General features: G+C 51.2%; 1 protein-coding gene across 1 annotated transcript in view; it reads right to left on the reverse strand.

Moving 5' to 3' along the window:
• Positions 1 to 1,401: 1,401 nt before the first annotated feature.
• The window catches only part of Sptbn5 (spectrin beta, non-erythrocytic 5), a 51,325-nt gene continuing 40,429 nt past the window's right edge, over positions 1,402 to 12,297 (reverse strand). The window contains 17 exon segments of the mRNA XM_008846848.1: positions 1,402 to 1,491; positions 2,088 to 2,159; positions 2,473 to 2,577; positions 2,690 to 2,866; positions 3,037 to 3,226; positions 4,095 to 4,312; positions 4,596 to 4,760; positions 5,617 to 5,848; positions 6,078 to 6,219; positions 6,222 to 6,247; positions 6,371 to 6,567; positions 8,043 to 8,255; positions 8,486 to 8,673; positions 8,855 to 9,110; positions 9,193 to 9,330; positions 10,381 to 10,527; positions 10,617 to 10,722. Coding sequence (XP_008845070.1) covers positions 1,402 to 1,491; positions 2,088 to 2,159; positions 2,473 to 2,577; positions 2,690 to 2,866; positions 3,037 to 3,226; positions 4,095 to 4,312; positions 4,596 to 4,760; positions 5,617 to 5,848; positions 6,078 to 6,219; positions 6,222 to 6,247; positions 6,371 to 6,567; positions 8,043 to 8,255; positions 8,486 to 8,673; positions 8,855 to 9,110; positions 9,193 to 9,330; positions 10,381 to 10,527; positions 10,617 to 10,722 — 2,662 coding nt within the window.

The following is a 12,297-nucleotide window of genomic DNA, read 5'->3' on the forward strand; positions in this document are numbered from 1 at the left end:
CCTGTCTACGGGCTACCTCCCTGTGTATCTGTCCTACCTCTGGAGGCGCAGGGGCTCTGTGAGTCAGTCCTCATCTGCTTTTCCGTGTGGCCCTGCCATGCAGCTGAGCACTCAACACTCCCTGGCAGACTTCCCATGGGCCCCCTACCACTGAAACAGAGAAATTAGAGTCCCTTTTGGATTCTAGAAGGAGGCTCCAGGTGGATCCCAGGGGAGGTGCAAACAGTGAGGAATGGAGCTAGGAGTCAGACACTGGGAGGAACCCCTTCCACCCCCATTCCAGTCACTCTCCACACAGAACGCTGTCAGACACACAAGGAAGGCATACATGGCAAGGGGTGTTTTCTACATGTATCTCCTGCTAATGGAACTGGGCTTGGCTGCAGTCCCAGACATCTCAGGAGATGGCATTCTGAGTTAACTGAAGACTAGGTTAGAGAAGGCTCCCAGGATCAGATAATGCAGAGCCTGAAAAGTTCATAAAGGATCAGCCCACAAAGTTCTTGGCTAGAAGGGGTGGGGATAGATGTGGGGGTCAGAATACAGACTCCAAAGAGGACAGGCAGAGTAAGATTGGATCTCCCTCTGCCACTAATTAGCTGTGCCACTTTGGGCAATTTCTTAACCTCCCTGAATTTTAATTTAATTTTATTTTTTTCGGTCTTTTTGAGACAGGGTCTCCCTGCAGCCCCAGCTGTCCTGGAACTCACTATGTAGACCAGGCTGGCCTTGAACTCACAGAGATCTGCCTGCCTCTGCCTCCCGAGTGCTGGGATTAAAGGCGTGCGCCACCACGCCCGGCTATTTTTTCTAAAATTTTATTTTAAATTATGTGTGTGTGTGTGTGTGTGTGTGTGTGTGTGTGTGTGCGTGTGTGTGAGGGTCTGTGTACATGAGTGAAGGTACCCTAGGAGGCCACAGGTGTTAGATCCCCCGGGGCTGGAGTTAGAGGTGGTTGTGAGCTGCTCTACATGGGTGCTGGGAATTGAATTCAGGTCCTCTTCAAGAACAGCATGAGCCACTCATGCTTAACCACTGAGCCATCTCTCCAGCCAGAGTTTTAAATTTTTTTAAAGACTTGAAGTCCCACTTCTCAGAGGTTAGAGACACAAGATGTGAAACTCCCAGATCTGCATAAAATACTAGTAGCATTGGGAGCTTAGGACCCAGGGAATCTCTCACACTTGCCTCTCCCACCCTTCCCCCTGCAGCCCACCTGCCATGCTGCCCAGGGCTGGCCACCAGCTTGTAGCCTGTTTTTAGGACAGTGGGACAGTCTCTGCCCTGCTGCTCAGCATGCCAAGCAAACAGGCCCAGGTCAAACTCCCCTCCCACTCAGACCCCTGCCTACAGCCCTTCAGCCAAGTAGCTGCTATCTGAGGCCAGGCCTAACAAGCATCCTCACCTAGGGGAAAGAGTGTGCTTCCTGTCCTTCTCCAGGCTCTGACACTCAGCTCCACCAGGCACAACGGGGGCCATGGAGGCCACCTTCTGCGGACAGACAAGTACAACATTCACAATGGCATCTCAGCTTTTCCCTGTGGGGCTCCTATCTCACCCCAGTGCCACCCAGACAGTATCTCTGCTGCCTTTCTTACATCTGAGAATAGGCTTGGGGTGTTGCCCTGCTATAGCAACTGTCCCTGGAGCTGGCACTGGGCTGTATAGAAAACAGAAGGGAGGCAAGAGCCAGCCCCAGACCCTTCCAGGAAAGTACTATGCTGCTCAAGATCTTAGAGGGGAAAGAGGCAAGAGTGACTCTGAGAGGGTAACCAAGGGGAGAAAGGGGGCTCTGACAGAGAAACAAAGAGGAAGGGGCCTATGACAGGGAAGTGTGGGTAGGGGGAGCTGTGACAGGGAAACCAAAAAGAGAAGGGGAGGCTCTGACAGGGAAACCAAGATTGGGGGCGGGGTGGGGGGTGCTCTGAAAGGGAAACCAAGAGGAGGAGGAGAAGTCCCTTCCCTACCCTCTCCTATGTGAGAGCTGGAAGTGTACCCATGAGTCTACTGGTAGTTACAGGGCCAAGCCTAGGTGGCCACTTTCAGCACAGGATTGCTGCCTGGAATGGGGGACAGCTGGGACTTACTTGCTTCCCCTCAGGCAGGAACTGCTGTTTAAATTCCAGAAGACCTTCCATAGTGTGAGAATCCTTGGGCTCCTGAAAGTGCAAGATGGAGTCCATGCCCAGCAGAAATAGGCCTGGACCCCTCTCCCGCTACCTCCCACTCCAAGAATGCTGGTCTCCTCTGAGGCCTTCCCTCCTCACCAGCCCACTGTAGTTCCCATCTCCCCAAGACACTGCGGTGGCAGGGAAGGGTGGGGTTTTCCTGGAGAAGAAGCCCTGAGGGAGACTCATGAAGCCCCACTGCCTAGGGAACCCTAACTTGTAAACTGAGATGGGAACTGTCCCACCCACCAGCCCTCACGCCCCACCTCAGTGTGCCCAGCCTCCTCTTAGCCAGTCTTCAAACCTCTGTCGTTGTCTGCAGCTGGGTGAACTTCGCCTCCTGGGCTGCCAGCAGCTTTTCCAAGTCTTTGTATCTGCAGAGTAGATGCTCTACATCTGACACTGAGTGCTGGGAGAAGCAAGTCAGGGCCCAGTCCTGGGGTGCCTTCCCTCCTTTCCCCCTCCATACCCAGCCTGGGGGAGCCAGTGAGTAGGAAGCAGCAGGGTCTGCCACCACTCACCCCACAGCTGGGGTCCAGCAGCAGGCATTCTCTGGAAGCCAGCCAAGCCTCGGCCAGCTCCAGCCTCTGCCACAGCTTCTGCAGGTCCCAATTACACTCAAAGCATTGCTTGTGCAGGGCCCAGGCTGCCTGAAGCTCCTGCAGCTGCCTTTTCAGCTCCTGCAGACATTCTGCTACCTGCAGGGAGAGACTGCTTCCAGGAGAGCTTGGGTAGAACTCCCACCTTGGCAGGACTGGCAGGAGAGCCAAGTAGACCTGGATATTCTCCTTCTCAACCTTCCCTACCTCCTGCTTCTCCATACTCTCTAGGGGAGTAATGGGGCTCATTCTACCCTCCATGTTCATACCTCCAGGGACATGAAGTGGTCCTTGTCCAGCAGCTGCTGCCCTTCCTGCTGTATGTTTTGGGCTTGTAGGCAGTGCTCCTGGATCTCTTGGCCCAGCTCCTTGAGCTGCCCAAGGAACTGCTCGGTCTCCACCACATCCCCAGCCAGCTCTTCTGAGGTCACCAGCACATGCTTCTCCTGAGCCCACGCTCTAGAAGAAAGGGAACGGCAGTGCTACCAGGTATGGTGCACACGCGCTGGGCGCCCTGGCGTGGTGTGCGCAGGCACACCTGGAGAGTTGTGGCGGGGGATCGCTCCCCTGGTCTCAGCTGTGCGCCCTGGAAGAAGGCGGGTCTGGCCCTGCGGGCTTCTCCGTGTCTCTGGGTCTCTGCTGCTGGAGCGTTGTCCAGCCGTGTACCGCCTTAATTTCCCCCGTGTGCTTTCCTCTTGATGCGAGATCCACTGGCCACTGGATCACGCGGGAGAGCGCAAGGCGGCTGAAGCTGGGATCCGTGAGCCGGTGACGGAGGAATGCTGCCTCCGGAGAGGCTGGATCGCCAGTAAGACATGGGACTCTGCTTAGTCCGTGTCACAGCTTTTATTAAGTGTAGCTTAAAGTGATCCAGCTCTCTATTATTGAGAGAAGACTGGGATATTTATACCATGGGGGTAGTGGTAAAAGCTTTGGCTGATAGATACTTTGTGAGACATTCTATTTGCATATGGAAGTGGGTTTCTGCCATGCTGCCAGACCGCTGACTGCTTGAAAAATCACACAGGAAAGCATGGTATTCCTAGAGCCAGAGGCCATGTTTATGTTAGGGCATTTGTGGCAGGCACTTCAAAAGGAGAGTCAGGAAAAATGCCAGGAAGGCACCCTGCTATGAAAGGAGTCTCAGCACATAACTCCGAGCTCATGAGCTATCCGGATATGAAGAGACTTCTGCTTCACATAACAGAGGCCCCAAACAACCAGGGTTGGCAAGGCATCCTGGGGAATAAGGGCAGAAATTGCTGCTCCCCTAAAAGCCAGAACAGGATAGAACTGAGCTAACAGTAGAGGCAGGACCACTACTTACAATAGTTCCTGACAGCGCCCAAGGAAGGCATGGCCCTGCATAGCCTGTGTCAGCTGCTGACTCTGCACCTGGACTTTAGCCTCCAGGTTGGTCCAGGCCCCCTGAACCTTGGTAAGCAGCTCAGTCAGGTTCTCCTGAGCCACAGGGTACCGCTGGCACAGTTGACAGGCCTCCATCTGTAACCTTGACACCTCTTTTTCAATAGCTGTTAGTTCCCTCTGCAATCAGAACACGAGGTCAGGCCTCTATCCTTCCATTCGCCCCAGGCATGTGTCCCATTCGGTAGCTCTGGCTTCTCTGAGGAGACCCTTCCATTTTGCTCCATAACCCAGGCCAAATCCCTGGGCTAGAGGGGAGTGATCTGACGTTGTGGAGAAATGGTTTGGGAACGGGCCCTTACCTGTCACCTCTGGTGAGGGACTGAGGCACACAGGTCTTTTGCCTCATGCGTGGAGGTGTGAGGCTCAGGTGGGCAGCCCTGACTGAGCAAGGCTTTTTTACCTGTAGGCACCTGTGCTGCTGCTGCTGTTTCTGCAGAGACTGTGTAGGTGATGGACTGTGGTCTTCAAGCTCTCCTTCCAGGAGGGTGGACTTCTCCTGCATCCAACCCTGGAGCTCTGATGCAGCTTGCTCAAACCTCTGGACTTCATGGACTGCAGCTAGGTTCTGTGAGAGGATAAGCAAAGGCCTGCTGGGGCTGGATTCTGCTCCCAGGGCTCCATTCTTCCTCAGACATGGCCCCCTGTGCCAGCTGGTCTTAAACAAGGAAGACTATGGGGGTTGATGATTCATTCACATCTCCACATACAGAAAATGTCCTAGACATGGCACTGCACAATGACATCACTTGTCATCACAAGTGGTAGAGTCCAGGGGGTACATGGTAAGAAAAGACCTTTAGCATACAACTCCTGAAAGGCAGACATAGACCCTGAAACTTGTGAGGATGGGTCCACGTGAGGGTGTACGCGGGCATTTAGAGGTGTGGCTGGGCCCAAGTAGGCCCAGCCTGCAGCTTTCCTGAGGAGGGTAGGAGAGTAGGGTAGCTCTGAAGACTACCCTGGCTTGGGACTCCCAGAGAAGGCATCTTCTGGGCTTCAGGGTTAGTCATGAGCTTGGGGCACTGAATGCTTAGGGAACAGCAGGTATGAATGAAAGCTAAGGTCTTGAAAGAAAGCTGATTTATTTGACAAGTGAATTGTATAGAGTATTGAGGGCAGGAAGAGTAGGGCATACAGTGGAATCGTGGACATATGTGTGTGGTTAACAGAGACCAGAAAAGTTCATCCTACTAGAATTGGAGCCAGGGTCGGGGAAGGCTTCAAGGGATTCAGAAACTGGTTAGACATGCTTCCTATTTCACCTGGAACTGTACTATGAAAAAGTCAATTCTGTGTAGATGTCTAGAGGAGGGAGGCCAAGGCCCTCATCTTCTGATACATCGGGCTGATGGGTCTGCTAGGCCCTGGAAGCCAGCATAGCTTCTCCTACCCCTTGGCTAGCCCGGTCCAGGGGGGCCTACCTTTGTGCGGGCTTTGATTGACTTGTTCAGCCTTTCCCAGGTGGCCTCGATGCACCCCTTCTGGGCTTGAATCTGGGGATAGCACCTGGGTGATCCTCTTTCAAGAGGGGCGGCCAGCTCCCTCAGGGCCTGTACCTTGTCTTGCCCCAGGCTTTGGACTTCCCTGCTGAACGTACGAAACGTTTCTTCCAGCACCTGCAAGGATGTAAGGCCAGGCATTGTGGAATTTTTACTGGCAGTCTTGGAAGCTCGTGAGGGCCTGGCAGCACCTAATGCTGGCTCCAATATCCCTGAACCCTAGTTCTAGAATTTCAGGTATCCTTCCAGAGACAGCCCTCTGGCTTCCTTGCCATTTACTCCTCAATGTCTGCCCCCATTTGCAAACACAAGACTTCTCCACCTGCAAGGAAGCCTGTTTCTCCTCTCCCCTAGGTTTACCCAGGACTGATCCACCTTGATACCCATAGTCCTGGGACTCAGCGGCAGCCACCTTGGTGGTCAGCCAGGCATCCAGGAGCAGGGCTTCTTGCTCTAGCTGGTGCAGCTGCAGCTGTTCGTACAGTGCTTGCCTCCTGCCTTCTGCTCTCTGCAGCAGCCGTGCAAGGGCTGTAGCTGGGCCAGTACCCTAGGACTGTGACAAAAAAAACAGAATAGACTACAGCCCTCCCTCTCCAGCTTGGCCCAACCTCAATCACCTCTGTGACAGGGGCACCCTTGTCTTGGCTCCGCCCCAGATGGTATGGCTCCAGCCTACCTGTCTGGGTTCTGCCCACTTTCCAGGAGTGCCGCTGTCTGCTGCAACTGCCCAATGCGTTTACTGAATCCCTCCAAGTCTCTCCTGGTGGCCTCTAGCCACCGAAGAAGAACCTTTGTGGTTTCAGCATCCTGGCCTAGATCTTCACGGTCCAGAATATGGCCCCGTTCAGCCAGCCAGGATCCAGCCTCCAGGAGCTAGGTGGTATCACAGCAGGCATCAGCTTTCTTAGGCCCTGAACTTTGGGACTTAGGCTGAAGGTTTGCAGGCTTAGGATTCAGAGTTGAGGGGAGGTGGGGGGGGCACTCAGCCAGCTGTACAACTGAATCACTTGCAGAGTTCTAGCAGCTTCCACCCTGTGCCCTCCCAGAAGATTCTCATTGTACTGGAAGGACCCTCAGTGTCAGCATTAAAAATGTATATTTAATAAGTTAGTTTTATTTTATGCCTGCATGTATGTAAGTTCACTAAATGTATACAATGTCATGGAGGCCAGAAGAGTGCATAGGATCCCCTGAAACTGGAATTAGGGACAGTTGTTAGCCACCATGTGGGTGCTGGGGACTGAACCTAGGTCCTCTCTGGAAGAGCAGCCAATGCTCTTAACATCTGAGTCATCACTCCAGCCTCTGAGCATCAGCATTTTAAAAGGTTCCAGGTGACTCTTTTCCTTTTTTTTTTTTTTTTGGACTTTTTGAGACAGGGTTTCCCTGTAGCCCCAGCTGGCCTGGAACTCACTATGTAGACCAGGCTGGCCTTGAACTCACAGAGATCCACCTGCCTCTGCCTCCCAAGTGCTGGGATTAAAGACATGTACCACCACGTCAGACTTTTTTTTTAATTTATTAATTCTTATTGTTTTTGTTTTGTTTTGAATCAGGGTCTTGCTATGTAGGCCTTGGCTAGACTGGAACTTGCTATGTAGTCTAGGCTATCCTGGAACTTGGAGTAGTCTTTCTGTTTCTGCCTCCTGAGTTTTAGAATTACAAACATGAACCACCACTTGTGCTTTCAAATTATTTTTTGGGTGGGTGTTTTGTTTGTTTGATTGATTTTAGATAGGGTCTCACTATGTAGCCCAGGCTGGCCTCAGGCTCCCAAGTGCTGAGATTACAAATGTGTGCTACTATATCTGGCTTACATTTCTTTTTAAAAAATATTTTATTTATTATTTTTATTTTATGCATATATTACATGAATGTATATAAGTGCATACATATGTGTCATGCAATGCCCACAGAGGTCAGAAGAGGGTGTCGGATCCCCTGGAACTGGAGTTACAGATGGCTGTTAGCTGCCATGTGGTGCTGGGACTTGAACTTGGGTCTTCTATAAGAACAGCCAGTGCTCTTAACCGCTGAACCATCTCTCCAGCCCATGGCTTGCATTTCTTATTACTGTGTTTATTTTAGTTTTGGGGGAAGCATAAGTACAATCAGAAGGTGAAGGCTCTAGGTGATTCTAACACAAAGCTCCAGGTTTGGAAGAAACAATGAAACAAAGCAAATAAACACAGTGGCCTGTTTGTTGAAAGGAACTTGTGGGCAGGAGGTCACTTAGTACAAGAGATAGAAGATGACTCCCCTGCCCCTGGAGTCATCTTCTAATCCCTCGCACTCTGGGTGTTCTCAGGCCAGCTTTGGCCCCTCTTCACCCCACAACATCCTCTCACCTCTGTCAGAATCTGCTGGGCCTCCTGGGCCTGCCTCAGCAACAGCCTCCTCCGCGCTGCCTCTGCCTACAGGTGATCCAGAGGCACCTCCAGCTGCTGCACTCGGGCAGCCACCTCTTCAGCCGCAAAATGCCCAGCCTGCATGAGCTTGTGCCCAGTGCCCATTACCATCCGGGTCAGAGCTTCATGGCTGCTGATCTCACTCTCCAAATTCTGTGGAGGAGGAAGGACCAGGGATGTACTGGACACTTGGGGAATCCCCAAAGTTGTGCCTGAAGGCTCATGACATCCCATAGACTATTCACAAAGAACTCCCATCCCTAGCATCTAGGTGTTCCCCAAGGCAGAGAACCCTGAGTGGGGCCACCGTGCCCTGTCCTTGACTGTGAGCCTCAAGTACCTATGAGGCGGCCCCTCCCCAGCCTCCCAGTGTGGGCTGATACCTGGTTCTTCTCCTGCAGGTGCTACACAGTGCTCAGACTCTGGCCATAATCCTGGGCTGTGGCCAAAGGCAGCTTCTCCTGCATCCAGGCCATCTCCTCATCAGCATCTCTGAAGAACTGGCAGAGGAGGCTCTGGGCTTCCAGGGCTGCCCTGTGCTCCTGAAGGGGCTCCCAAAGACTTTGGAACCAGGAAGGGGCCATGGTCATCAACGCTGGCTCTAGACTATGACTCAGTGCTCACCTACTCTGAGCCCTCAACTGTGGGCAGGGGGAGAGATGAGCACCCACTCTGGAAGGCAGAGGTGGGTGTCCCTCCAGGAAGGCAATGAAAGGAGGAAAAGTAGCAACCAGGGGCCTGGGCAATCTACTTCTGGAGCAGTCGATGGGCCCACTCTTCCACATCTTTAGCAAGGCAGTGACCTTCTTGAATGAAGGCTTGAGCCTGGCTCTGCAGCTCCTGTGCTCGCCTGGCCTGCCTGTCCACTTCTGCCTCCAGTTCCTCCTGGGCTCCCAGGAGCTCACCCACCCTAGGTGGGTCTTGGCTACTGACAGGGCCTCTCAGCTTGACTTCCACGGGCTCTAGCCAGCTCTCCAGTTCTTCCAGCATGAGCTGCAGATGCAGGGCCTGGGGGCAGAATGGGAGTGGACATCAGAGAGAGAGTCCTGGAGCCCTGTCCAGAGAGTGGCTCCATAGCCCACAGCCTTACCTTGTGGGCCCCCTGCAGCTTGACCATCTTCCTTTGGCAGTTGGCCTGCAGGTCAGCCCAGAGGTCTCCCAGTTCTTGCAGCTGCTCCCGGATGGTCTCTGAAGCCTGGTGGTCCCCTTGCAGCAGCCTCTGTCCCTCCTGTGCACACATTATGGACTAAGGGCTGCTTGTACCAGAGCACTTGTGCTGTCTCCACAGTTGCAGTCTGTGCGTACTATGTGATTTTGGGCAAGTTTCCTTACCCTTCCCCCTTTATTTTGAGACAGTCTCACTACATAGCCCAGGCTGGCCTCAAACTTGCTGCCTTCTACTTGTAATCTTAGGTGCTGGGCTTAGAGGCAGACACTACCATACCAGGCTCTCTCTTCCTCCCTTCCTCCTCCATCCTTTTCTTTTTGTGACAGGATCTTGCTTAAATTGCCTGGGCTGGCCTCTAACTCATGATCCTCCCACATCAGCCTCCTGATGCCTGCATTATGGTGTGTGCCACCACATCCAGTTTGGACAAGTTTCTTAATCTCTCCAAGTCTCTTTTTCTTCTTCCATACAATGGAGGTAGTGATGGTGGGGCTGGAGAGATGGCTCAGCGGTTAAGAACACTGGCTGTTCTTGAAGAAGATCCAAGTTCAAATCCCAGCATCCACATGGCAGCTAACAACTGTCCATAACTCCAGTTCCAGGGGATCCAACAATTTCTTCTGTCCTTCACTGGCATTGCACGACACGGGTGCACTTACCTATATGCAGGCAATACACGCATACACATAAAATAAAAACAATAAAACATTAAAAAAACAATAAAAAACAATGGAGGTTATAATGGTTATTTGTTAAATGAGATAAAGAGCATGAGCTGCTTAGCAGAGCACTTGATATCAGAGGGAGTGAACCAGGGATCAAGATTTGCCTTTGTGGGTAAATGAGGGAATGTTTTTTTTTAATTTTTAAAAGATGTTCAGTTTTGACATCTTCAACCACAGGACTGCTGACTGTGTGCATGCCTTATTTTATCAATGTTTATTATCTTTAATAAAAAGGCACCTTTTTTTTTCTTTTGGAGCCCTGGGGAAACAATTGTGTCTACACATCACAGGCTAGCACAGTACCACCCACACAGAAAGCACAAGATGGATACTAGTCATGACTACTATGGTTCAAAGTCAGCTGCTGGGTTCTGTGGAGCCTCACCATTTGCAGCTCCAGATGCTGGTGAACGCTGGCATCCAGTTCAGCCTGAAAATTCTGCTGCTTTTGCAACTGGGTTTGCAACATGGTTGGGTCCTGCCACCCCTCTTCCAGAGCCACCAGGTTCTTCTCCCTCAGCCACATGACCATCTGACACAAGGACAGAACCAGGTTCTGCTCTCCCTAACTTCTAGGGAAGCCCAGAGGAAGAGTGCCCCCCACCCCATAACCCTCTCAACCCAAGCAAGGGGAATCTCATGGGAATCCTGCAGGAAAGTCTGAAGCTGCTGCAGCTACTCCAACTGGTGACCGCTGGCTTTTGCTTGCTCTGTGAGTGCCTCTTTCCTGCAAGAAGAGGGCCTCATGGGCTCCCAGGCTCAGCCACCAGGACTGGAGCTGTATCTGTCTGTCTCTGTCTCTCTCTGTCTCTGTCTCTCTGTCTCTGTCTCTCTCTCTCTCAGTGTCTCTCTGTCTCTGTCTCTGTCTCTTTGTCTCTGTCTCTCTCTCTTCCTGTCTCTCTCCCTCTCTCTCCCCCTTTCTCCCTCTCTCTCTCCCTCTGCCTCTCTCTGTGTGTGTGTGTGTGTGTGTGTGTGTGTGTGTGTGTGTGTGTGTGTGTGTGTGTGTGTGTGTGTGTGTGTGTGTCTGGCCTAGCCTTTCTGGGTGTCACTATGTCCTAAGTCTGAGGTTTCCTTTGAAACAAAGACATATACATTTCTCCTCCTGTGTTAGTGTTACGTATGGGTGGCACTTTGTTTCCTCCCCAAATTTTTTTGTTCTTTTTGAAACAGGGTCTCCCTGTAGCCCCAGCTGGCCTGGAACTTGCTATAAAGATCAGGCTGGCCTCCATCTCACAGAGATCCACCTGCCTCTGCCTCCCAAGTACTGGGTTTAAAGGCATGTGCCACCATGTCTGGTTTTCCACATTCTTATGTTGATGTCCTAACCCCACGATACCAGATTAAAACTATATTTGAAGATTGATCTTTAAAGAAATAACTAAGGGGGGCTGGAGAGATGATTCAGCTGTTAAGAGCAGTGGCTGCTCTTGCAGGGGACCCATATTTGGTTCCCAGCACCCACATGGTGGCTAACAACAATCCATAACTCCAGTTCCAGGGGATCTGATGCCCTCTCCTTACCTCCATGGGCACTGCCCAACATCAGTGCACTTACATAATGCAAGCAATACACTCAAACACATAAAATATAATAAAAATAATAAATAAAATATTTTTTACAAAAGAAGTAACTAAGGTTAAAATGAGGTCTTATGGTTGGGCCCTAATCTGACACAATAGGTGTCCTTGATCTGACACAATAGGTGTCCTTGTAGGAAAAGATTAAGAAAGGACACATCCAGAAGCATGACCATGTAAGGACACAAGAGAAGACTACGCTCCAAGAAAAGACAGACCTTGCTAACACCTTAATCTAGCCTCTAGAATTATAAGGAAACAGCTTTTGTTGTTTATATTACCCAGTCTGTAGCATTTTATTATAGTAGTCCAAATGAATACAATGCCTTAACAAAATTATTTTTTTTCTGTGATAGGAATTGAATCTAAGACTTCGCACATGCTAGGCAAGTACGCTACTATTGAGTTACATCCCAAGTCATCTTATTACTTAAAAAAAAAAAAATTGTGACAGGCTGGGTGTGGTGGTGCATGCCTTTGATCCCAGCACTCCGCAGGCAGAGGCAGGTGATCTCTGTGAGTTCCCAGCTGGACTACAAGGAGACCCTATCTCAAAACAAAACAAAACAAAAAATTGTGACAGGTGGTGCATGGTTTAATCCCAATACTTGGAAGACAGAGGCAGGCAGATGTCTGAGTTTGAGGCCAGCCTCATCTCATAGCAAGTTCCAGGTCAGCCAGGGTACACAGTGAGACTTTGTCTTTAAAAAACAAAAAACAGGGG

This window comes from Nannospalax galili, unplaced genomic scaffold (assembly GCF_000622305.1).
Source record: "Nannospalax galili isolate Female #2095 unplaced genomic scaffold, S.galili_v1.0 scaffold342, whole genome shotgun sequence".
Classification (NCBI taxonomy): Eukaryota; Metazoa; Chordata; class Mammalia; order Rodentia; family Spalacidae; genus Nannospalax; species Nannospalax galili.